The sequence below is a fragment of the Harpia harpyja genome, chromosome 3, assembly GCF_026419915.1.
Source record: "Harpia harpyja isolate bHarHar1 chromosome 3, bHarHar1 primary haplotype, whole genome shotgun sequence".
In the NCBI taxonomy this organism is placed as follows: domain Eukaryota; kingdom Metazoa; phylum Chordata; class Aves; order Accipitriformes; family Accipitridae; genus Harpia; species Harpia harpyja.
Window position 1 is genome coordinate 47,484,893 of NC_068942.1, and position 27,060 is coordinate 47,511,952.

A 27,060-nucleotide genomic window follows, 5' to 3' on the forward strand; every position below is an offset into this window, starting at 1 on the left:
TTAGACATGAGAAGAAAATAGGCAGGGGGGACAGAAAAGGGATCATGATCTGAAGTAGTAGTCAGTGCATGGAACCTCTGGAATGATGAAGCAAATGAGCACAGCTTATACTGCTGTTCAAGGCATGGAATGGTGTGGATTAAAGAATATGGGATGATGACACAAGGGGGATTTGAGGGGGTGCAGGAGGAGTAACTGAAGAATATAGAGTTCTGAGCATATACGCTATGCCATAAACACATTCATGTAGCTAAACAAGTCAGAAAAAAATTTAATTCTTTTGGGTTCAAAACTGGCATGCAAATACGAGTAGACAATGAATTATTGAAATGTGGACCTGAATTTATTAAGAGTTCAAAGTATTAATTTTAAGTTGAAAATACGAAATCTTATATCCCTGTTATACTGAAGTGTCAGCTCTGATGTGCAATGTTAAGACAAGAAAATAAACATATTAAAAGATGGAAACACCTGTTCAGGGATGAGAATTTGCTGTGGGCATGGAAAAAAAGGAAAAAGGAGGATGGCTTTTTGCTTTTTAGTTCTTCAAGTTCAAATAAACTAGTAACAACTGCTTTGGCAGCAAGCTGTGATACGTTTCCTACTCCCCTTTCTGCATCACACAGTTCATGTTTTCCTCATGTACCTCTAGGAGATTACCCATACATCTTTATGAACATTTTTCTGACAATAGTACAGAAAAACATTCATCCTTTGAGAAAAGAGCACAAAGAATCATAAACATTCAGTTGGCCAGCCTGTATCCTCATTGTTAGCCCTTAGAACTTAGTTTAGACTTAGGTTTCTAGACATCAAAGTCAGTCAGTACCTCACCAATTCAGACATTGCTTCTGAGAACATTTTTGTTAAAGTGTTTCATTTGATGATTAGCTATGATTTCTGGTGATACTTTGCCAAATAAAGGAGCAGCCTGAACAGGAGGCTGTTACTAGTTCCTTTGTTCCATGAAGGTCTTCACTTGTATCAGCCTTCCACACTCAGCTGAACTGAGACTAAAACAAATGATAATCATACTAGTTCAACTCAACAGTTTGGGTTATTCACTGGAATTTAACAGTTTATAAGAGCTCCTGAAAGGTTTAAGCAACAGCTATTGTTGCTTACCACATATAAAGTCACAGATTAAGAAATTAAATGGTAGCTGAAAGTAAGGATTGTTTCATCTAAAGCAGGGTCATTTGCATATTAGATGTAGTGAATAGCTTTCAACTGTAATTAGTGTATCGACGTAGCAAATAGATGACTTCCAACCTTTAACATTCCTTTAAAAACCGAATGGTTTCAAGTTCCTTTCCGAATACATTTCTACGTAAGCTCTTACTGCTTGCTTCATACAAATCTATACTAGTGTTCTATATAGGGTAAATGAAGCAGAAGGCAGGTTGCATTTATCCTATGACAAGATGAAAAGCTGATTACGCAGATGAGTGCAGATGAAGTGGAAACCTCTCGGAGATTAGGTTTTGCTCTCAGTGTGCCCTACATTGCAGCCTGACATAATCATTTCATGTTGCTTGCTTTTTGTGAACTCTGCCTCCATATAAACCACGTACTTGCAAAAAGGGAAGTTACTAACAAAGTAGCTGTTAATCTTTGTTTGAAAATACTGAACATCAGAAGACGAAGCCTTTCAGCCAGGGTTTTTTCCATTCCCTAGTCTGCAGACATGTCTCAATATGCAGAGTATGAGCTAGTATTTATGTATAGGCGATCGTTTGATGGTCAGAAGATTTCAGGTAAAAAGGAGAAAACTCAATCTGTTAAGATTTCAAAAGGAAATGATGCTGTGAGTGGCCTAAAGTGATAGGAATCTGACGATCCCCAGTGTTTCAAATAGAGCTGGATGATTTCTGTTTAAGTAAGATCACATTTGTTTATGAAAAATCTGCACAGTGAGCTAATAAAGAATTTCATAAACATACCATATATTAATGAAGCTCAGCAGAACCAAATGTGATGTTTTCAGAGGGCTGTAAGTTACAGTGAGAAGAGGTATTTCATTGCAATGTTTCAATATTGAGAAGGGTCTTAAACGCCAATGGGAATCACAAGACCATTTCTTTCTCCCAATTGTGTCTGTTATGAGAAATATTTTAACCTGAACTCTGTTACTTCTGAATTGTCTCTATTATTTTTGCCTAAGCAAGTTGTTCCAAAGGCCTTTTGCTTCCTTTATGGTGCCTTCCAGAATGGTGTACTTTCAGTGAAGAGTAGCCCGAAGATTACTTGTAGAAAAACAACCTTCACGCCAATAAACTAGGCCCTTTTCTTGCTCCATCTAAGATTCTGTCCCTTGAAATAGCTAGGTATTTTATGAGGTAGTTTAGGAAGCCAGCTCGTATTGTGATTTACCTCTTCAAGCAGCGTTAGGAGTAGAGGGTAGGATTCCTTCTCCTCTGATGTTGCAGTGGGGAGTTATGTCCGGTTTGCTTAAGGGCCATATTGGAATCACGGCAGTAAAGCAGTAGCTACATGATTGGCAGTGATGCTCTTCCAGGAGCAGAACAGATCTGATGGATTACGCAAAGACAGTTTATGACAAAAATAAGCAGGCTGAAGCTTCGATGTGCTAGCTCCCCGGAAACCCACACTTTGCTGGCGCATGTTTTCTGACACAGCCCGCGGCAAGAGTAAGTGGCGCAGCGGCAGCCCTTCCAGAGAGCCAGAACGTACCTCCAGCCCACCGACACCCGGCCGGAGAGGGGCGGGCGCAGGAGGACCACCCCACCCGCACGTAACCTCGGCCGGCCGGCGGCGGGGCCGCGGATACTGGGGGCTCCGCCGCCCCTCCCTGCCGCCCGCCGTCCCCCCTGCCGCCCGCCTTCGAGGCCGCGGGGCCGGCTCCGGCGGCGCGGGTCAGCTGCGCAGCCCGAGGATTGGTCACTTGCCCTGTCAGTCCTTTCGCGTCGCCTCCCCCGCCGGGAGGGACTGGCGAGGCGCGCGCACGGCGGGGGGCTCCGGCGCTGGGAATGAGGCGAGAGGCGGCGGCGGCACCGGCGGTGGCACCGGCGGTCACCCAGGGGAGGGGGCGGAGGCGGAGGCGGAGGCGGCCGGGAATAGCACGGGGCAGCTGCAGTGGTGCAGCTGCTCAGCGTCCTGTGTCCTCCCCTGCACCTGAAACAGCAGCAGGAGCATCTGAACCCAGGGCTCCGCTTCTCGCAAGGTAATACCCTTTCGTTTGCTTGTCTGCCGCTCTGCCCATCTGCTTAGTTCCCTGCAGTGGTTTCTGTCGCAATCGAATGGATTAGAAAATAAAACCACTAACGCACGACTGCAGAGAAGGGATCTGTTAGTCCTCTTTAGCATCTTGTCTGCTCGCTCGCAGTTTATTTATAAATAGCTTCTGCGGGATCACAAAAGCTGGGATTCTCTTAGTTTCTCTTGCAGTCCTAAGAAAGTCCGTACCTTTCCTCCCTCCCCTTTCCTGTCAGCGCTCTTAATTTAGGCTGTTACTGGATTACTTCCCCCTGCCCCAAAATGACTCTTAAACCTGCTTTTTTTCTTCTAGTCTAATGTATGGGATAGGTACAGTGAAGTGGGGAATGCAGATTGTTATAATTCTGTAGCATTTGATGGATGCAAATATCTTCCTGCGCTCAGGAGGGCAGATGAGTGGAAAACACGTGATTAATATTTACAGCATTCGGACAATCTGTTACTCTATCTTGTAGAGCTTATGGGAGTCACCATTGCGGATGAGGCTACTGAACTGTTACCCTGAGTTAGAATGCATTTGTATAATGACATTTGCAAATATCTTTTACATGTAGGAAAAGGACACATACTGACATTCTGGAGAAACCCTTCTCTTGCTCTCTTGCACAGTCCCCTTTCTTCAGCTGCAATATTAAATCACAATATGATACAACTGACAGAGAATTGGTCTAGGAACTGTATATACTTAGTCCTTCTGGCTCTCTCACTGTCTTGTCTTGTGATACTTGTTTTCCCAAGAGTGTAGCAGGAATCATAATGGGTCCTTACTTTCTCGGAGCTTCATAGAAAAGTAATCAATATTAAAAAACCACTGAGAAATTATAGAGAAGTTTTGATTATGTTCCTAATTTTAGTTATTTATTTCCATCCATCCTTTGAATTGTTCATGATGGTTTAACGATCATTTTACTTGTAGAAATGTCTTGTGCAAGTGTTACCATTAAACCATTATGTACACATTTAAAGACATTTCTACAAATATATCAGTAGTATTACTATGAAGTTCAGGTAAATCACTTACACATAATATTCTGAAACTTTCGCCTTTCAGGTAGTTTGGCCTGTGCTTGCAGGTGAATTGGCTTGTTTTGGTAAGTTTCAGCAGAAACTGTTCAGCCACTTTGAATTAAACGGGGAGTAGAAGAGAGAAAGAAGAAATGCTTCTTGTATTACAAAAAAAAAGAAACTGTCAACCCATAACATCATTAACTTAATTTGAAGGACTGTAGACAGAATGTCTAGGGATAGAAGAGTTGCAGTTTGTTATGAAATCAAGCCATCTTGTGAAGTGTCTTTTTAACAATGGAAATTAGTTTTGACTCAAGTGCAGCCTATCTCATTAAAAGTCAAGTGCCATGAACATGCATGTTCCCTTCTGGTTTTTTACAGATGCATGTGTAAGGTATACAGCTACTTGGGCATAGGTGACTTAATCATGTAGTAAGTAGAGAACAACAGGTGAATGTTTCCCTAGTATTTTGCAACTTGTTAGGATAAGACTGAAGTAGATGCATGGGTAAAAGTATTTTATCTCTGTAGAGGTTTTCTTACATAGACAGGTATTTCCAGGAAATTTTAAATTTTCCGTTGAATTCCTGTTTTTGGTTTTTCGTATCTGTAGAGTGTACAGATCCACCCATCAATCCTTGTTCACTTAATTTAAAATAAGCTGTTAATACTTTTCAAAGAAGAAAATAATGTGTTACTAGAAGATGACAATAGATTGGAGAAAATCTCACTCTGAGAAAGCTCAGCGACTAGAAACTGAAGACCTTTTCCTTTTGTGGAAGCTATAGGCAAATATCAAATAGAAAATTAAGAAACGGCTGCTTTTCAAAATAAATGCCAAGGTAATGAATGTCAACTTTATACTGCCATTTGTCAGGATATAAAAATATGGTAAAGAGACAGTTCTTTCTGGGATACGAAGAACTATTGTTTGGGGGGGGCAGGCGTGTTTGGTTGGTTGGGTTTTTTTAACTAGGAAAAGACTAATATCCCACTTTTTCTCTGGCAGAAAAAAAAGATAATTTTTCCACTTTCTTTAAGAACAACTCTTGATGATTTGTATATGTAAAGAAGCGTGTAATCTTGGGCCTTTACAATATCATTTAACAGGTTGATCATTTCTGAAGCTTTGGTCCTGCTTTAACTTGCACACATAAAATGTTTGAAAGTGGAACAGAAAGTAGCCTTTGTAAATGACCTCAAATGATACTCTCCGGAGAGTGGTCAAGAGTAGGAAAAGGAAAGCAAGAACAATCATAGAGGTCTTCATTAAAGCTCCAGGGTGGGACGGCTTTCTGCTCTTTACTCTAGTATTCAAGAACTGAATGAGAAAAAAATTTCCATGTGTTTCTGTTTTCAAAAATCTGTTTGCATCCTTTTCTCCACCCAGTCTTCCTGGCATCTGAGAACATTTGTCAGCTTTTAATTTTGCTTTAGCTATTTTAGCATGAAATAAATTCTTCTTCTAGCTTTGATCTTGTATGACTTTTAAAATATATAATCTGAATGTATATTCCATTAGCTTTTAGGTATCACGAAGAGCACCAAAAAGGCAGGAAACTGTCCATCATGGAGTGATCAAATAGATATAACTCGATGGAATCTGAACCTTAACTGCGTATAAATTGTTTCTACCACTTAAGCATGTTTTATATATTTATACATGATTCCTTTATGCCCAACCCCTCTTTTAATGATTAATAATCATATCTCGGTGCTGCTGTTGCTAGTTGTGATCATCCATGTTTATTTGAACATACTTGGAGACAGTGGGAGCAAAGACTGCATTAATATTTTAATGACCAAGCACAACAAGTCAGTCCTTGTGATTTTTGTTGATTTTTTGATCTGATTGTATGCCTAATGATCTGTTTAGTTCAGCTTTCCTCTGTGACAGGGGAGCCTGTAGAGCCTAGAGCTGCCTCCAATGGGGAATCTGAGGGAGGTTTTTTTCTTTTTTGCCATGAACATTTAAAGCCTTATGCAATTTCTTAACATCTTTCCAGATTAACGTTTGTGGTTTTGCTTCCCTGTAAGTGTTGCCAGAGTAGAGATACAGTATGTATAGTGAGTGTCAGCACTTCTGCCCGAGAACAGGGAAAGAAGGTGCACAAAATGTGCTGCATGAATTCTTATCCAAATAACCATCTCCTAGTTATGCAGATACTGCCATTTCTTTCCTTTCCATGGAAGGTTGAACCTCTAATCATTAGTTCGGACATTCAGCTTGTTTTTAAATCCAGTCCAATGTGGTGATAATGGAGGGCTTAGTATGTCCACAAGACTATATATATTTTGTTGAGGTGAGCCCTTAGAAAATTACATAAGACCTGTAAATTCTTCATATTTAATTGCTTCCATCCTCCATTTCAAGAGTCATTAAATCTTCTAAATTATTTTAAATGGTATTACTGAAATCTTGAAGTAAAATTGGTATTTATTAAGTCAAGATTTAAGTTGACATTTTTCTCAAAGCCATTCTTTTTATCCTGCTGTATTTTAAGCTTATTACACTGAAATACTTTGTCTTCATGTTTTAATCTTCTTGCTTTTTCCTGTGAGGGTTGTCTTGTTGCTAAAGTTAGAATCCCCTTGGGGGATCTATGCAACCTGTTTAATCTTAAAACTATTTGAGTTTTATAAATATTTTTAAACATTATTATTGGTAGAATTGCATTTGCCTGTTGACAGACTTGCTGAATTTAATAAAAATTCCATGTACGGTCTTCCATGATAGGGCACAGACCAAGAAAATCACAATGACATACAAGCAATTAACCATTTTCAAGATTTTTCTCAATGTTAATTGGTTTGCACTTAGGACAGATAAAACAGACTAAATGTTATATATATAAAAACCAATATTAATATACTTGTTTGTTTAACAGGTCTTTGGAAAATCTATAATCTCTCCTCTCAGTTGGATAGCAATTGGGTTTATAATTATTTGTTAATTGTAGTCATATGTCAAAACTGTTTAAGTATTATGTATGAAATGCTGCTAGCAAAAAGTTGCACTGAAGAAAACAAATGCAACCATAGTTCTCTGCTTTAACACATCCTTCCTTGAAGTGTTGATATGATCATCACAAGTCTTTAAATCCCATTTCATCCAGTACATCCAAAGTTTTTAAAACTTGAATGATAAATATAATTTTTGGAGCAACCCAGAATTCCTTAAGGCTAAAGCAATTCCAAGATCACTAAAGTTTGGGAAGGGGGAAAAGTTAAAAAACTTTCTGAACTTATTCTCAAAATTTGCATAATTTAAAAAAAAATATTTTAAAATATGCATGGTTAAAAATAGGTTTGTTAACTTGTCAAATATGTTATTTCAGAAAACTTTTCTTGATTCCTAAGAACTTAATGTGGGACAGCATCTTTGACCTTTCATTGGAGAAAGATACATTCAAAGCTTACTGGATTTTATGGACGGGTTCTTCTAAAGGTATAAAATGTTGTTATGAGAGGGTTTTTAAATTGCTGATATTATTCTTTTAAATTCCATTTCTCTTCTGTCTTTACTAGCAAAGCTTCCTTAGCATTTACACCTCCTTTTGCAGTTGGTCCAAACTTTTTGCAGCTGGAATTACTTTCCTTGCTCATGAAATAGCTCAAAGATTTGCTATAACATAGCCTTTTAGTTTTCTTCTCCTTTGCTTTCCTTAAATACTGTATTGGTTTTAAAGTTCAGAATAAATGGGTATGCCAGATGTGTCTCTGAAAGTGATGTTTGGTGAAGGACCTTTGATCTGAAAGCCTGTGTACTAAATGCTTCATTTAAATATTGTCATGACACTAACAAGCATGGACATACAATAATTAAATAAATAAAAAATCTGATGTCTTGGTTTAGTGAAACTAAAGATGCTAAACAATACAATACAGAACAAGATGTAGCTCTTGCCTGAAGAGTTTGCTGTCGGGACAAGCAAAATTAAAGCTTTTGGACAAAGATTGACAAGAAAATAATTATTTTATTAAAAAAATATTTATTTAATTCATGGTTTTTTTCTGTAGAAGTATCCTGTACTTGCTGCCAGAAATGGAAACAAGCTACTGTGTATCCTGTGAAACTTACCCATTGATAAAGTATTAAATAAAAAATGTTTTATTTTATGGGGGATTATTTATCTAGGTTAAAACTGGGAAGAAGTCATGCGTGCAGTTTATGGCCCAACTCTAAAATGTACAAATATGATGTTGAAAGTTTATATTATTTTGTTCACTATCAATGTAAATTTTTTTTTGTTTTACTTTTCCTGATAATACAGTATGTTTCTGTTGAAATATGTAACGATTACATTTTAGACATGTGAGTAGAGGTCTGTACAAGCTGTTTTGGTCTACTATGGCTTTTCTTTTGTTTGTTACTTGAAAATCAGCTGACTGTTATCTAGTACAGCTTTTCATTAAGACCTCAGTATGCTGAGGCAAAAGATCTTTCTTCTTGCCTGTAATTTTTACATCACTATATGAGTTCAGCTGAATATTAGCCACATGGCCCTGTACACATCCAGGAATAGTTTTCAATTTTAAGTTTTAAGATTTTATTGTGAGTATTCATGTTAGGTACAGAAAGTTGGGGGGGGAGGGTATTTGTTTGAATAAGGTACATGTATTGCATTAAAGCATAATTAATAAGCACAGAATACCATGTAATGCTGTTGTTGAGGAATAAACCCTGTCTTTATTTTAAGGTAGATGAAATAATTCTAAAATTAATTTTAATTTCCAGATTTGGCAAAATACTCTTTTCTTACCAGCAAGGAGAGTTTGGGTTATTGTTTGTTTTTTTGCTTGTTTGTAAGTATCTTTTTAATCCCTTTGAATCGTAACAGTTTGTGCGTGTATCCTCTAGATATGGTGAGAGCATAAGTCAAGTTGCTGTGATAATATTATACCTGCTACCTTAGCCGTTCTGAATTTTAGATAGATATACTCAGTGGATTTTCATTTTCCTTACGTGGTAAGAAATGAAGAAAACATGGTCTGGAGTATGGTGAAGGTGTCTTTGGTCTTTGTTGAGGAAGGTGGAAATTAACTGTTGTTGCCAGGTTGGACTGGCAGACCTAGGCCAGGAGGGCAGCCTCATTCTCTGAAGTACTGTAATACCTATTAGCTCCAAGAGTTGTCCTCTAGAAGAGATCTGAGGGTCAGTGTTGGTGCTTGAAACAAAGTCTGGCTGGTGTTTCATGTATCATGCAAAATGGAGCTTCTTCCTGTTTCATCTGGCACGTAAAATAAACTTGTTTTTCTGATACTCAATTTAAAAAATCAGCAACAGTGATTACTACCATCTATATTGAAGTTGTTCAGGCATTTTTCATTGTAAGACTCTCTTTTCAGTTATAACTTTGTGACACTTTAATTATTTCAGCTGCAATTCTCCATGCCAAATGTTGCCTCCTGAAATGATTTTCCTTAGGAAAACCTCGGTCAAAAAACAAGGCAGTTGTTTTTGCAAGTAAAGCTGGAGGAGTGGGACAAGAAATGACAAATATAATTTTGATCATGTTATAATCTATTAAACCCATTTAATATATTTAAATGCTATAAGAGTTGCTGTTGCCATCACTTGGAAAAAAACCTCCCTTATTTATAAGGCTATGAATCTTGGGAATGACATTTTGCTTCAAATCCTATATGCTGAATGTGTCTTTATCTGGAATGCAGTGTTTTTAGTGATAACTTCCCTTGCAGTTTGCCTCTTCAGCAGTCAGAAAAGTCTGTTCCAGTCCAAAAAAAACTGGAAGCAAGATGATTGACTCATCTATTTTCTTCGTTCTTTCCCTGCTAAGTGCCCAGGAGCAAGGTGGAGAATATAAAAACCTGACTGAAGTACAGAGGGATTTTGTTTGTTTAAATGCTGTACTTCTTGAAATATTCTGTTTCGAACAGACTGTTACTGTGTTAAGAGTGAATTCTTCAGGATATGCGTATAGATTTCCTTTGCTCTTTCTCTCCTTTAATGTCTGCTGGTTTACTACTTATTACATTAAAAACTATTCATAGTTATAATATCCATTGCAGAATTTTTTATTAGCAGCCTCTTAAACAGTCAAATGGGAGAGTTCGTGATGGAAATCTCATTTGGTAACTTGTTGCAAATAAGTCAACCTTCTCAAACAGATTTTGGACCAGTATGGCCTGTGGTGTCGTTGAACTTTGCCAGCACAGTTTCAGTAGTAATGAGGACATGTTGTGTGTCATCTTTTTTCTTTTTTTAACTTGCTGACGCAGTTGTGTCAGAAAAAACAACATATTGCTTTGCTAAATTGAAGTAGGCTACAGATGGATGAGAACTTTCATGTCAGTCTCTTTTGTGGGGAGAGGTCTCATTGCTTTCTGTAAATAAAATTGCAAAAGGTGTATTAGCACAGGTAAAATATTAACAGAAAAAAACCCCCACTTGTACAAATTATTTTGTGTATTTCCAAATTACGGCAGGTTATATTCAGAAAGTACTGTGGGTACAAGAGACAAACATACTACTTGCTGTCAGAATTTCCATTAGCATCTGCCTGTGCTTCCAATGTAATTCCTTTTCAGTTTGCTTAGTCATAATACTGTTTTCTTCTCCAAGAATCAACTCATACCCTAACTAAGCTCTTTAAAAGCAGAATTATTTGTCTTCCTTGAATTACTAATAGTTCCATGCAGTTATTTCCTTCTTTGTGCTCCAAGTTCAAAACTAGACCTGACAGGAAATTATTTTCTTTTGAAAGTTATTTATGAAAGAAATGATACATCAGATTTCTTGCTCAACCTGCAGTATAATAATAAAAACTCTTATCTGGATTTTTAAAAACTAGAAATTTTAAGTATCACATTATTTCTTTCTCTCCCTTTCTCTTTTTACTGTAAAAGACAGGAGTGTCACCCAGGATTTTAATTTATTTATTTATTATTATTTATTTTCCATCTGTATAATTTTTGTCTAGTGTTGAAAAATCCAATGCCAAAACCATAATTCAGCAGAATTCTATAATACTTTTAAGTTGGGAATATTTGGAACAATTAGAATGTAGGAACAGCCTGGAGAGGTTCTTTTTTATAATTTTTTATAATTTTTTACTTAGCTATGTCAGAAAATGGATTTGAGGAGTTAGGGGAATAATCTTGTAACATTTTACATATATCAGGTTTCTAGATATGTTCCATGCTTCTCTTTTTTTGTTCTTTTTCCTTATTCCTGTGCTCTCTTCTGTAATAATGCATTAACAAGCAAAATTCAGTTCAAGTCATTAACCATCTTAATATTTCTGTGAAATTGTAATGTTCTGTTTCAACTGTAACCATCAGCAGAATATAGTATTTTAAGAGAGATTTCTGTTACATGATCTTCATTCCAGCATCATTGTTAAAATGTATATCACCTCTTAGATAAAATATAGATATTATAAAGACTATAATTATCACACATTTCAAGATAATGGCTCTCCATAATCTTGTGTATAGTTTCTTCTTTTGTTAATAAACAGTGATGAGTTGTTGCTCATAGAATGTGAAGAGAGTGATAAAAATCATTTTATTAACAAAATTGTGAAAACCCCAATATGGTTTCATGGCATAGAGGTCATGGGCAAAGAGTTGAGATATTATTTGTGTGTTATTGTAAGAGATTTCAGTGAGATACTTAGGCTAATTGGAAGACAGGTAAAACATTCTGTAAATTCTGAGGTGTACTAGGTGACAAAATTTAATAGCAAATATAAAAGTGCATGTTATCTGGAGATTATATTTCATTTTCATATGTGTTCCATCTATTCTCATCCTTATTATGGTGGTTGTAATACAGAAAGTGTTCTTCTGTGAGATCGTTACCCTGCATCTATTTCTTTGATTCCTGTTGTGTAGACCATTTCTGCTGCTATCAGGTGATTTACCAAGGCTGTCTTGTGACCTCAGACAGCCTTGTGAGAAACCAGAAGCATTTGGTTTTGGTTCTTCTCCACATGTACTGCTTTTATGAGGAAGTAGTGGAGTGAAAATGAGACTTTGTAGTAGCAGAGCTTAAATGTCCTGGTCTGGTCATATGTTGATATTGTACTTCGGAAATCAATAAGAAACCATGAATGTGGTTTGATTAGTGGGTGATTAAGAGGATAGTTTACCTCTTTATGGATTAACTTTCGTTGTTTCAAACACTATATAAACTGCCTGGTCCATCTGTACCATGCTAGTGGCCATTTAAGTATACCTTGGAACATGTATTTGGCTCTAATGCATCAGGAGTGCTGGGTAACCTAGAGTTTCTATTAGTGTTGCAAGAGCACCATTAGTTCATCTAATTAGCTGTAGCTTGTTAACACTTTGTGAATCAAAAGATTCTGCCTAATATAATTTCCTACAGATCTGAAATGAAGTCTTGTATTTGCATATCTTTTAATCGTAAGCAATGGGAAAGTTCCATACAAAACATTAAAATCTGTCTTTCCTGCTTACAGTCAAGGCTGAGCTAGCAGAAGGAAGTTCTTCATGCTGGTCCTGTCTAAGCTAACACATGTTGCTACAGAAGCATTAGTCTCTTAAAGCTATGTTGGCTCATTTTTGTGACTGTTGGAAGAAAGATGGAGAATTACTTGGCACAGTATTTTGCTGGAGGTAGGTACAAAGATTGATATGGTAACATATATTCTTTTAAATTAGTTTCTGTTTTGGGGATCTGGAATTTTTTCAATTTGCAGAAAGATAGGCATGCTAGAATAGCACTTACAGGAGGGTTCAACCACATATTTGTGTCTTCAGAAATCTTTGATTAACTTCTGGCATTTGAAGATTGAAGGGCTGTTTTCTTTTCCTCACTCTGCTGCCCATTTCAAAATCTCCTTCCCTCCTTATTTTTCTGTATTCTCCTTTGAGTTTCTATGTTCTGTCATTCTGTCTTTCAAATTCAAAAGCACATAGGAAAGGAGTCAGCATTAAAACAGGGATTTTAAGGAGTATATATAATTTAATTTTTTTTTTAGTTCATAGCAGTTGATTTTAAATAGAGGTTGCAACACAAAGTATCAGGAGAAACACTTTTTTGGGAAGCATAGTGCCGGAAACCTTTTTTTCTTTTTTAGGATCATGTATCTACTGTAAAATGGAAGCTACTAACACAGGGGCATGTCAGAATTTTTATTGAAGGAATACTATGGAGAGCTAAGCTGTTGTATAAGCAACCATTATTAAGAAATGCACTGAACAGGAATGATCAGTTTCAAGGATATCATTGACTTTATATACATCTCATTCTGAAGTCTTTGAAAATACAGGTTTCTAAAGATACCCTTATGATATTTATTACCCTTTAAGATATCCTTTTTAAATTTTTCTGGTTTTACAATAGCAATTTTTAAAAAATCCCTGTTCCTTGGTTGAAAGGCTTGTATAGCTTCTCCCCACCATGTGACTTTTGGAAGGGATCCCTAACAAGTTAGTGCAAATGGGTGGAACTGGTTGGAACTAAAACTACGTGGTTGTAATAGGGAAAACTATAATTTATGTCTGGCATTTAACTTAGATAAATTATATTGGAGGTCACTTGGCTCAAATCATAGGAGCAAGAATCTGCATAAAGGGACTTTCTCAGTAAGAGTACAACTGAAAATATTTGTCAGGAATTGTGACGTTTTGTAGTGAAGAATGTCACTGTTTTAAAAATATTTTTATCACTTCAGAAACTAAACTATTAGTGATGTTAGTAATTTCCATATAATTCTAGCTTTGCATTCTAGGGGTTTTTTTAAACAATTTTTGAGACCAGGAGGTGTGAGTAATATATGTATTTTATGTTTGTTTCCCAACCTGACTAGTCAAATGTAATATAAATTTTAAGTATAAATGGTGAGCATTAGTTCTAAACCCCAAAGTATCATCATTGCTTTTATTTCATCTCCTGTGCACTAAAAAGGTAATATGCTCATTTACAGCTATTTCAAATGAGACAGTGGTCTATAAAGGACCAGGAACAAGTACAGGGCAGTTTGGCTTCTGAGAATGTATTTGTTTCTAGTGAGGCATCATCATAATATTCAGTCCATCCAGAAACTTTTAAAAACAATTTTAATTAACTTTGTATGCCATGTATAGATTATCTTTTTGTTAAGTTATGGTTTTAGATTTCAAGATGTTTAGATTTCTTTATGTTCAGATCACAAAGATAGTGTATTCAGAGAGCTAGGTTTCAGATTACTTTGTTTCATGGACTTGGTCCTGTGTTGGATTAATTTGAACAGTATGACATAGTCAAAGATTGTAAAAGATCCAAGGTGTTTTAACATGCTTTTCTGGTTATTTCCATTTTATTTATCTATTTGTTTGTATAGTTATTACATTTTGCATTTATGTTTAAAGTTTGTTTTTGGTATACAGAGCTCTGCATTGTGGATTAACTTAATGACTTCCAACTTTATGTTCTGTGTTATCCCTTTATGTTTCATCTGAATTTGTTGGCAAGACTCTAATATGCTTTAATACTTTCCTTGTGCCATTGCATGAGATCTGAAATTTAATAAAGTGGTTCTCTGTCTGGCATAGACTCTGTTTCTTACTCCTTAACAACTCTTTGTTAGTGTAGTTCAGTACTAGTGAAGTTGAGAAGAGCAGTATTTTAAACTACCATTGCTAATGGTATGCAGTATTGTTTAAACTATTACACAAATAATTAAATACTCTGATTTTTATTATCTTGTCACAAACCACTAAATACAATGTAGACTTATGGTTGGAAAGTTCTTGTTGTTACGAAAATCCTTTATTTATGTCTAAGCTGCTGCAAGGAGCTGTAACATTTTGTCTTCACAAAGAGATAACTTTTTATCTTTCTAATTATAACATTTGTAAGTCAAATCATAGTTTGAAAGAACCTCAGAGAAACATGAGAGTTTAAGCAACAGAAGAGTATGATGGAGTTTGTCTCTATTAAACAAGTTGTGCTCAGTAAACAAGTATTATTACAGTTTCATTTCAGTTTCTTCTTGCTTGTGATGTGGACCTTTCTTCTGTCCATGTTTTTACTACCTTTCCTCTACCATGCTTTTTCTGTTTTGGTGTGTTAATTAGCTACATAACATAGCACAGAAAGTTAGCCATAGCATACTCAGGAACAGATTGCCACCTCATAACAATCACATATTGGGGAGAGCTGCGAAAGTAAGGATTTCCAGTTCTTGCTTACTTAAAGATCAGGGAAGGGAGTAAGGCCATCTGTCATGCTGAGTAGCGAATGATGTGTCCTGCTAGAGAGAAAGAACTGCAGCAATGGAGACGTGGTTTTCTAAGAGCACATTTTGAACAGCAAAATGGATGGATGTGTTGGCCCTAGACTTTGAGGAGCACTAAATCTGTGACATGTTTCGTTGTTGTTGAACTGAAAAAAAAAAAAAAATCCAGCAGCAGAGCAAGTTTGCTTCTCAGCTGCCTATTTAACAATTTCAGTTGTTCTTTCTGGTTTTTAGCTAGCTATCTCTGAGTAGCTGTTTTTCTCCTTCAACTAGTATTCAAGTTGTCAGAACAGTACTGCTTTGCTACCATGCGTTTGAACGCTGCATGAGAGAAACAGCAATGATGCTGAAGATTGCTTTCATTGGTCCACACTATATGTTCTGTAGTTAAAATTTTAAGTCTTCTTGGATTAATGTGTGTTTTACTTAAGCTGTAAACTTTGCCTGAATGTAGCTTTAATTTACAAAAATTCACTCCCTGTAGTAAGGTTTGCAAATGGAAGTAGGATTATAAACAGATTGCAAGGTGAACAGAAAAGTTGGGGAACTAGTGTAATTAAGTTTGAAAGTCTTTAACCAGTTTCCTTCCTTAACATAATTCTCCCGGTAGTTTCTTATAATGCTTCTGATTATAGAGCAGAGAGTTCACTTCTTTCTTTGTTTTCTGAGGGAAGATTATAAAAAGGCGGGATAAGGTGCTGACGGCACTGAAGAGAAAAAGGTTTTCTTAGTAACGAATGTATCTATTAATAGAAATAAGCTTCAAAATACCGCTATACAATGCAGCAGTGCATGGTGTCACAGTATGTTTAAAATCAGTGAAGACTTTGATACAGAATATTTTGTTGACCTAATAGTAACAAAGTGTCCTTTCTGCAATTGCTATTCTTACTGTTACTGGTCTTCTCTAAAACTCACTTTTAATATGATTTAATTTCAAAGTATGTGTAAATTTTTTCATCATAAGGAGGGGGTTTGAGTTCCATTAAAGGTGATTCTACTTTTTAATGTGTTAATATGTGTGCATCAAACCCAATGTTTAGTTTGGTGTAACTAAGAAGAGACCTAATAGGATGTAGCCTTTAAAACAGGTCTAAGCTGGCATAAAAGGTTGTTGTCAAAGATGGTAAGATTAAAAAAAAAATCTTCAATAGATTTATTTGTTTCTAACTGAAAAAGAGCTTTTAGTTGCAGTATGATTTAAGGGAGAGCTGTAGGTCTCATTTCAGTAATGATTCAGAGCTAAGATTAGATTAGGGAAGCTGCTTGTGTTTTGGGAGGGGTGTAGTCTAGCAAATTTGGGTGGCAGAGGCAAGGGCTAGATAGTTCTTTCCTTTACACATATATTCTTTTGTCCAGAAAAAAAAAAAAAAAAGCATGCATGTTACCAAGAGTTATGTACCCTTCAGAATTGAGCTGAGTTGCACCTGATGATATCATAGATGTCATTTGAGGATATTAAATTTGATCATAATGTCTGGGTCTATAGTTTCCATGATGCTATTTCCTTGTAGTCACTTAATCATATTTCAATGAGAAAATGCCATGCCAGTTGAGGTAAAACAGAGGAACACATGAAATAATTCAGGCTAATTTAACACTAAGTTTTTTTCCTAGATAAGACTGTGAAATACACATAATAGAGACTGTCTCATTCTGTGTATTAAAAAACAATTCCCTTTCTTCCTATTGCTCCTTTCCTTTTATTTTCTAAATCAAATGCATTGACAAATACTTTGATGTCATGCATCATCTTCCTTAAGTCAATTCTAAGCATAGATTTGATCTCCTTGCGTTATCCATCCTCATTTTAGCTAGGTTTTTCCCAGTTACCTGTTCTTTCTTCTTCCTAGTTTAACAGCTGTGTGTTGCCAGTGGACCAAAATATGGACTGTGCCATCCATTTCCCTGCCTAGTAACTCCCTTGAAATTCTGCGCCTCTGTAAAGTTCTCCTGTAAGTAAAAACTGACTCAGTGTGCATTAGCTGGGACTGCTGAGTATTCATTTATGGAAATATTCACAAGTTAACTAGCTCATATTTGATGGACCTCACCATAGTAGATTACTTGAGGGGCAATTTGCTACTATGGCTAAGCTGAAGTTCTGGCAAACTGCTACCATGAGGGGTCTTCCCTACTGCTTGGGCGAAGAGTGAGTAGGTTCAAGATTGCTCTTATGATGAAAAAATGTTCTTTGATGGTTGTTATGTCTGTATGCAGAACCACTCTTGGTTGCATATGCCAGTGATGCACCCTGTGGCTGCACAGTCACTCAGTTCTACACTAGAAAAGCAGCAGGCATGCACAGCTGGGGACAAGGAAGACTAGAAGTGAGGCTGCTCTTTTTGGCAGTACTCGGCCTTGTCCATATTTTGAACTCCAAACTCAGACAATGAGTTAAAACAAGAATACAAGAGGGAACAGTATGGCATAATTTTCTCAGAAACTCTTACAGGTCTATGAAACAACAAGCCAGTCTTCAACAGAAGTACTGACTAATGGTTTTGCACCTTTCCTACCGCTTCCTATACCTGCACTGGATTCTGAATCATGCCATGTAACTATTGACTGCTGGTGAACAGAATTAAGAAGCTGATCTGGCTCTGATGGAAGATTGTTCTTGATGTTAGTCTCTCTCCTTAGGATCTCTTCTCTGTCTTCAAGGACTATGTGTGGATATTAAGAGTTTTGCTGGGATGAAGAATGATACTACTCAAAGTAAATGGAAAGTTTCAAACTATTTAAAGAACTTTATAAACAGATGCAATGCTTTAACAAAATTTGGATCAAAATCACTGCCATAAATGACTGCTTGCTGGTAGAATAGGATGTTTTGGGTAGATGCTGCTTGCTTCTTAGGGTTTGGATTTGCTAATTTCTTATGATAAGTTATTGGCATTGTTTTATATCCGGCTCCCTGCATAATAAAAACTGATACAATACTTGTATATAGAAAAAATATGTAAAATTGAAATGTGTGACATGGTAATGTGACAGCTTCCTTTTGATTATTGTTGCCTGAGGCTAAATTTGACTGTTTTGAAATGATGGAAAGTTCTGCTGCATTTATGCTTTGAAAGTTGAAAACTGAAATTCCTGCATTTTTCAACAAAGAGAAGCCTTGGAGCAAGTGCTCTCCAGCTTTGTGTGCTGATGGATTTGCTGCTGAGCTTTAGGTCTTTCCCTGATGCTTATGCATTTCGTAGTGACTGCAAACTTCTCCACTTTAATTGTAGTAGCAGGGTTCCTTCTGGATAAAAAGCCTATTTAGTGCTCAAAAGGAGTAAACCAACTTCTGTCATGATGTATCAAAAGAATGTAAATATATCCAATCTGTAGCAAGAAAATACAATGCAGTGCAAAAGAAAAGGAAATAACAAAGCTCAATAAACCTGCCTGTAGTAGTACAATTACACTATTGCATGTTGAATCAAAATAGATTTATACAGTACCTATATGCTAGCCAAGTAAACAGAACCTTTTTTTTTTTCCTTCTTGCAAGTTTTCTTGATGTCGCAGCAGTTTCACGGACAAATATGAGAGAAAAATGTTCAGCCTTTTTTATTTTTAAAATGTTTTCTTGGTAAATAAAGCAGTGAGAGCTAACTACATTGTGGTGGTGTTATGTTGCTGGTTGTGCTGACTGAGTAAAAAGGCAACATACATGCTTGAATGGTTCTTTTGACTAAATGTTCAACAGCAAGTTAACTTTTAACAGAGAGAGGGCAATAGGTTCCAGCCTTAAAAAGTAAATTCTGTTTGAAATGAGTGTTTTAGTGAATATCTTGTGGCCTTATGGAACAGCATTGACTGACAACCCTGAAGACAGAGGGATGATGTATGAGAGAAGGATTATAACTCTATGAGTGTTAGCAATGTCATCCTTTTTGTGTCAGATTTTTCAAGGTAAAAGATTTGTATCAGAAAATACTGAGAGAAGATTGTCTTCTGCAGGCTTGTTATTTGTCATATTAAATTTGCCATAATCAAGTTTGACAGGCTTCTCTTTATTTTTTCCAGCAGACAATATTATTGTTGAAGATTAGTCAGATGCCTTCCATCCCTTCCCTGCCTCACATGCTATGTCATGCAAGCTTTGAAACACTTAGCACATAATTTAAATGAATGACTAATTTGGCAAGCATAATGGAAGGCACGCATACTATCCTTCAATTGCACAAACCCATTATGGAGCTTTGTTCCGTCAGCTTCTATCTTCCAGAGGGAAAAGTCAGAGGATTTACTTACAAGGGCTGTGTAACTCTGGATAGAACCAGTAAACGTTTCTGTAGCTGCTATCAAGTAAGGGAGAGGTTAGAGATGGAGCTGAGAGAACAGCCATATGAAAACTTTGGAGATGTTATTTTCAAGCAAGCTACCACGAAAGACATTCTCATTGAACTGTACAAACTAACTGCTGAAAAGGAAAAACTGTTATCCAGTCTTTCGAGATCACATCATATTCTGGGCCTTAACACAGGACATCAGGAGGGAAAGCAGCAGTGTGTTTCTGGAGTCCCGAAACTTAAATGTGATGATTACTCCACTTCTACACATCAGCAGGAGTTCTTTCAGGATTTCACAAATGGAGACAATTTGAATCACAAAAAAATGAGGAAATATAGAAGGAAAGAGAGCTTTGAGGAGTTCAGACACTGGAAAGGGGGGAAAAAGATACATGAGCAACATCTTTCTTTACTGAGTGCTCAAGACATGCAACTGGAAAATAAGAAGATGTTCCCCACAAGATTTCCTACCAGGAGTTTTCCCAGTTCCTTTTCTGCCTCCAGTTGGCTAACAGTAAAAGGTAAGGATGATTTACCAGTAGACAATAGTATACGACCAGAAAAGTGGATAGAAGAGGGTTATTTTCTTGAGAGCAACAAAGCTGTGAAACTGGATGCTGACTTACCAAGTTCTAGCTCAAAAGAGAACAATGACAAGGTTGCAGTTGAACTAGTGGATAATGGAGAATGCATTCCTGAAGTTACAAAGGTACAACAGAGTGTCACTTCGGTAAAGTCATTTCAGTACAGTCTATCTAACCAACTTGAGACATTAAGTAAATCCACAGCTGCTAAAAGCTTGAAAAGTAGCAAATATACTGAGCCGGTATGCAAGGAGAAACCACGAATCACAGTTGTTGCTGAAGTACAGGATTCAGAAGCTTGTATTAAAAAACTTGCCAAACCCCCTGCAGAGTCTTTACCTCATTTTCACAGAGATAGAGAAACCATCTCTCCTGTTCTCACAACAGTACTTAATGAGTTTATATCAAGAACTGATGTATACTCCATAGATGAAGCTGCTGGAGACTCTAAAAATGCTGTGCTGCAGGAAAAGGAGCAAGACTGCTCTGGTTTGCAGTGCAAAGCAGAGAGAGTGCATATTACTGATGAGTCATGCAACCTTGTGGGAGCAGTCAATAAAGCTCTTCTGAAAGTTATACGGAGCGACAGTTTAGATGAAGCTGCAGAATGGAAGAGACTGCAACAAATTACAAGAGCAGACAGAAACCTGCCAAGCTCAATATATGAGAAAAGAACCACGGTATCCCGGGGAAGCAAGCATTTATTTTTGAACCTGCCTGTAAATGAAAGTCCTGATATTTCTCAGACAAGTAATAATCTTAAACTGGAAGAGAAAAGGCTGCATTCACCCTCGTTAGTAGCAGTGAGTAATGTTTTTAGTAATTCATATCCACTATCTAATACACACAAACAAATGTCACCTATTCCTTCTCCGTTATCTTCGAGACTGCCTAGCCCGCAGCTGCATCATCGGATCCTCCCGTTACCAACACAGAACACCGAGGATGAATCTATGTTCAGTGACTATGGCAGTGGGAGGCATGGTGCTATAAAACTCTCTTTCAGTGATTTGGAGCCACAGTTTTATCTGAAGTTTTCTGAACCTGGAGAATTGGAATTTGCCACCAGACAACCAGGCCTACATCAGAATGCAACTGCAGGACATTTTGAAAAGTGTGCTGTACAAGAAAAATTAACTTCTCGGACACAGCAGAATTTCTGTCCAGGTCAGTCCTATTTCATACATTTTTAAACTAACAGAATTGACCAACCATGAAAGTATTTGAGTGGTTTTTTAATACTAGCCTTTAATAATAGTATGTTTGCAATTAAAGTATTTTTCACTACTTAAGGACTGAGTGAACAGTTGTTGAATTTTTTAAACAAAAGTTATAGCTATGTAAGATTACCTTTCAGATGCATTTTTTGTGTCAGCTTATATTCAGTCCTGGTGTTACTGAATGACCTCTTAACCAAAGTTAATTAAATATTTTTCTATATAAAATGAAAAAAGTTTACATGCTTATTTTCCTGCTTTTCCTGTGCTGTGTTCTAGTCTGTCAAAATGTGATAATATTTATTATCCAAAACGGTCTTTTTAGTTCGTTTGGCTTAACTGACAGAATATTGTCTGGGCAAGCTAATTTACATTGCCTTAAGTATAGGACTGGTGCTTTGACTATTTAGCTACAAGAGGTTGATGTAAATTCTGTAACAACAAAAGGCTTCTTTTTAAAAGGATTGCATGCAGAAGTGATGTTACAATGTATTTGAGTACAGTGCATGGGTTAATTTATAAATATATACTGCGAATATAAAATTGCATAAATATATGACATACTGAATAGCTATCTTTGTTAGCTAGAACATCAACATCTATACCCTTTAAACAGGAAGGCTGGAAGACGTAATTCTACAGCGGTCTAGGTGTGGTTTAGACTGGTCCCTGTGTGTTACAGGGAGGGCTGACAGTGCAAATTGACATGATTTCACTATAAAAAGGGAAGAGGTGCTAATTTGCAGCCTTATCACTTTTCATAGAAAATAGTATAATTTGCTTTAGTCTCAAATTAAAAGGGAAACTAAAAAAAATATGGAAAAAAACCCCATTGATGTCTGTATTTCTTAGTATTTACCTAGACTTGAGTCTCTTGTGTGACACATCTTCCCGCTCCCACCCCTGCTTCCCTTTAAAGTGTGTTTGGGTCTCTTGCCATACCTTTGGCTGACTCAGCTCACTAAAATGGCACAAGAAAATTCTTTTTCTCTCTTCCTCTCTTTTTTTGGGGGGTGGGCGAGGGGTGGCAGAGGGTAATCTGCCATTTCAGTTACCTAAATTGCCTCACAGGGTGGCCCAGTGAGTGACTGCGAGAGCTGGTGCAAGATGAGTTACAAGATTCTGCAGTCTAAACCAGCGAGGAAGACATGGGCATAAGGAAAGGGGGTTTCCAAAAGCAGAGGTGTGTAGGGATGTGAAACCATTACCTTAGCCAAAAGGTGTTCGATACTGCCTATGAGGCTTGCATTTATGCCTGCTACTTCTAGAAGTTGCTTTAGTTCCACTCAAGACTAAATCAAATTTAGAGTATTGTTTGATGAATTGACAAAGCTGATGCAAACTCTCATTGGCAGCAAAAAAGATGGCTGCTATGCTCTTGTTCTTTCATTCCTTTCTTGGTTCCTGTTGTGCTGTATTGTCCTACCCCTCTCATTATTTCTTGTACTTATCGTACCTTTTGGTGAGCTCACAGAACCAGCAGAAAATGTCACCCCTTTATAAGACTAAAGTAGCACAGCCAATCTTTTTCTCCCCGCTTTGCCTTAGTATTTTTTTAATTAGTTTGTCATTTAGGATAGTTGGATGTGGAACTGTACCCATTGTGCTTGTGCTCTTGTACTAGTTTTGCCTGGGATAAAGTTAATTTTCTTCATAGTAGCTTGTATGCTGCTATGTTTTGGATTTGTGATGAAAACGGTGTTGATTGATAACACACTAATGTTCTAGCTTGTGCTGAGCACTGTTTGCACAGCATCAATCCCTTCTCTGTTTCTCACTCTGTCCCCACCACTGAATAGACTGGGGGGTGCACAAGAGGCTGGGAGGGGACACAATCAGGCAGATGACCCAAAGTGACTAAAGAGATATTCCCTGCCATATAATGTCATGCTCAGCAATAAAAGCAGAAAGAGGGGGCTTTAGACGGGTTAGCCATCTTTTGCTTGGGAAGTGGCAGGGCATTGGTCTACCCGCGGGAGGCAGTGAGTGATTGCTTTTGCATGACTTGTTTTGTTTTCTTCCCTCTTCTTCCACTTATCCTTCACTTATTAAACAAATTTTGTTTGTTTGTTTGTTTTATCTTGACCCCCAAGTTTTCTTATTTTTATTTTTCCTTTCCTGTTCTCCCTGTCACACTTGGAGTGGGGGGGAAGTGAGTGAGCAACTGTGTGGTGCTTATCTGCCCACTGGGGTTAACCCACAACAGCTCTATAAGAAACAAAACAAAACACATACACACAAATAGCATCTGTTGGCTGAAAATCCTGGCTATTAAGCAGAAACATCTTTGTGGAGAGAACAAAGTGCAGACAAAACAAGACCTTAGTTCTTGTTTACATTTACCTTGCAACATTAATACAGATAGAAAATATCACTGCAACTTTCTGAAAGATGTAATACTATTCTGTTTGAGTTTGGGGTTTTTTTTCCATTTTCATGTATGATTGCATGCCAGCGTTATTACTGGTGTGTCAGAAAATCTGTAACTTTAAAGAAAAGTTTCCTACTTTGTCGGCATATCCAACACTAGGTATGTCTCTGGATCTGGGATAAGATGACTTTCCATTTTGTTCTGAACCAGGGAATTTGCTCTAAATCATTGACAGAGCACTGGGTGTACCAGTCTTCTGTAAATTGGCATAAGTAATAACTAACAGACTATAGTGCAGTGGGGCAAATGATGTATCTCCAAATTTAGGCAACATAAGTGATGTTAAGGTTTTCAGCTGTAAATTTTCAGTCCTGGTTTGGTCCTTATCAGATTCCTCCCATGTGTGAAAAGCAAAATTCAAGACTATTGTTCAGATTTCTCTTTAATGAGGTGTTATTGTGAAATGATTTCTTTCAAATCTAGTCTGTTATTAAACTGTGTAAGTATCTGCAATGAATCTAAGAATTACGGAGAATTTTAGTTTACTATTTTATCAGTCACATTGGTTGAAGGATTTATTTCATGTCAAAAATGATGGTCTTATGAATGGCTTTTCAAAGTTATATTACTGTCACAGTTTGCACTACTTCATACTGCGAAACATTTGGAGCTTTTTATTACCTGTGTAACTTTGTATTTGGAAAATTTCATGAATGGGTTAAAATATTTCAATTTATTAGTTTAAATAATAACTTGGACTCATCATGCAGCTCTACACATAATTTTAATTCTCCTATCTGATTGTTTTAAATCATGATTCTTCACTCTGTACTTCCACTTTTTCTGCAATTTCAGTTTCTTTACAGCAAATAATTATGGCACAAATCTCATAGTTTCGTTACACAAAATTCTATCAGTAATTCACTTGAAAGTTCAGTTTTCTGGATCTTCCTATTGAAGTGCAACTGCTGGCCATGGGAACAGGCCACAGCGTTTGTCTTAGCAAGTTAATAGTTAACTGGGAAGAATTTATAGTTTAACAATAATTATTTAGCAATTTTCTCTGTAAGTAGGACTGGGAATTAATATTACTATATTTGCAGGTAATAGTGCCATTTGAAGTATCAAAATTCTAAGTAAAAGCTTTAGAATAAATTAAGGCTTTCAAGAAATAAACTGTTCAGCTTCAAGCAGTAAAAACAAAAGTACAAACACACATTTCTCATAAAAAGACATTTATTAAGTCCTCAGAAACATACTTCCTGCATTTCTGTAGGAAGTTCTTTCTACTCTAACATAAAATACATTATGCTTTTATAGCCCTGGAGGAGCCAAGCTTGCTTTTGAAATGATCCTCAATATATCTGAATATCTGTCTCAGGGAAGGATTTTCTGAGACCTTTTAGTTCCTGACTGTGATTCTCTCTCAAGTTGTTGACAGTAGTAGAAAAAACTAGGGAGAAAATTTATATTTAATATATAAATTTAATTAGATATATTTAATTAGTACAGAATGACACCAATATGCAATTTTACTATTATCTGAAAGAGGAGGAAGATTAGTGATATTTTTAGCAGTTATTGAAGTGAATTTGATTCAGAGCAGGAACTTAAACATCTCTGGTTATGACGTAGCCTCTGTGGCTTAGGGCAGGTCAGCCAAGACATCCCATTATTCCAGGACAGTGACTGGTGACTGTACTTTGAGTCAGGATGAGACTGGGATGGGTCATTCACCACACTTTCTGTTTTATATGTTAGTGCTGCTGTGGAAAAAGAATAAAAAACTGGCAAGGGGGAATGGTGAAAGCAAGAAAGAGAATAAATGAGAAGAATGGCATTACCCTATACCCCGGTCAATGAAGATTGCTCCTTTTTGATATCTAGTAGTTGTGAAAGAAGAATATATCCAACAAACACAGAAATCCAAAGTTAGTAGGACTGCAGAGAAACTGAAACTAATGTGGGATAGAACTGAATGATTAAGGCTTGTGCCAGGTAAAATGGCTGAGCCTATGGCACTGAAAGGGATAGGTCCATTCTCTCCTTATTATCTTTCCTTCTCCCAGCAAAGGCCTCCTCTCTCACTATCCCTCCCCTTCTTTGGAACAACTTTGGTGTTTTTCTTGCTTTTTAGTAATTTGAGTCAGATCACTAAGCAAGTTGAAAACTGAGCCAGCAAGGAGAGAGGTGAGTAGCTTTTCCTGGTTTAGTGAGTTGAACAGTTCACTAGTGGTCTGATGAAAGCCAAAGCTGAAAGTGTACTGCCAGGAGGCAGAAAGGACAAGTGAGCAAGACCACCCCTGCTGGCAGCAGGGGATCCTTAGATCTCCAAAACCTCAGTTGTTGCATCCCAAAACTGGAAGCCAAGAGGCTGTCTGCGACTGGCTAAAACAGAAGTTGTTGGGAGTGGGGCATAAGAGGTGAATGAAGCTGAATGAGCATGCGGAGAGACGGTGATCTTTTAAGTGGGTCGTATTAATAGTGAAGCAGGAAGAATAAGAGGGTGGGCAGTCGAGAAAGGGGAACTCCAATGGACTGCATAGGGAGTGTGGCCTTGGCTAGGATGGAGAATAGGAATGGAGTATCACAAAGCAAGTGGAGCATCACAGATCAGAGATGAGAGAATGAATTTTGGGCAGGAAAATGAGTAAAAGGATCTGTAACCATTGGAATGTACATGATGGATGTAAACCTAACAGTCTTGCTGATGATCCATGAAGTCAGTGTGTAATACCATATGGAATTTTGGAGATGCAGGGAAGAGAAGGGAGAGAGAAAAAGAAAGATGAGGTAAAGGGTTTTGGTTTTGAAGTCCTAGAATTTATAATGCTTATTGTGATATAGGGAAGGCATCTTAACTGCTGGAAGAGGTTGGTGAATACAATTCTTCAGATTATTTCTCAAATCATTTTGTTTAATTGACTAGTAAGATACATACCCAAGAGTACCTTGTGATATATTCCAGACATAATTGTATCTGCACCTATCCCTGATGATTATTAGATGGATAATATTGTGTTTGCTTGTTACTGCCAATGAGAATTTTATGGCAGCAGTTCACTTTCCATTAGAAAGAATTGAAAACAAGCATTCTGGGAGTTTTGTGTGGTTGTCAAAAATTATGCACTGCTGTTTGAAAAC

The 27,060-nt window shown here is 37.0% G+C and overlaps 1 protein-coding gene across 4 annotated transcripts in view; it reads left to right on the forward strand.

Moving 5' to 3' along the window:
- Nucleotides 1-1,639: 1,639 nt before the first annotated feature.
- Nucleotides 1,640-27,060, forward strand: part of FMN1 (formin 1) — a 209,676-nt gene continuing 184,255 nt past the window's right edge. The window contains exons 1-3 of one of the 4 annotated variants that reach the window (XM_052782471.1): nucleotides 1,640-3,184; nucleotides 17,312-17,413; nucleotides 19,479-21,495. In XM_052782471.1, coding sequence (XP_052638431.1) covers nucleotides 19,584-21,495 — 1,912 coding nt within the window. In that variant the 5' untranslated portion in view covers nucleotides 1,640-3,184; nucleotides 17,312-17,413; nucleotides 19,479-19,583. The remainder of the gene's footprint in view (nucleotides 3,185-17,311; nucleotides 17,414-19,478; nucleotides 21,496-27,060) is intronic. The other 3 variants (XM_052782469.1, XM_052782470.1, XM_052782473.1) reach the window with 3 other exon arrangements.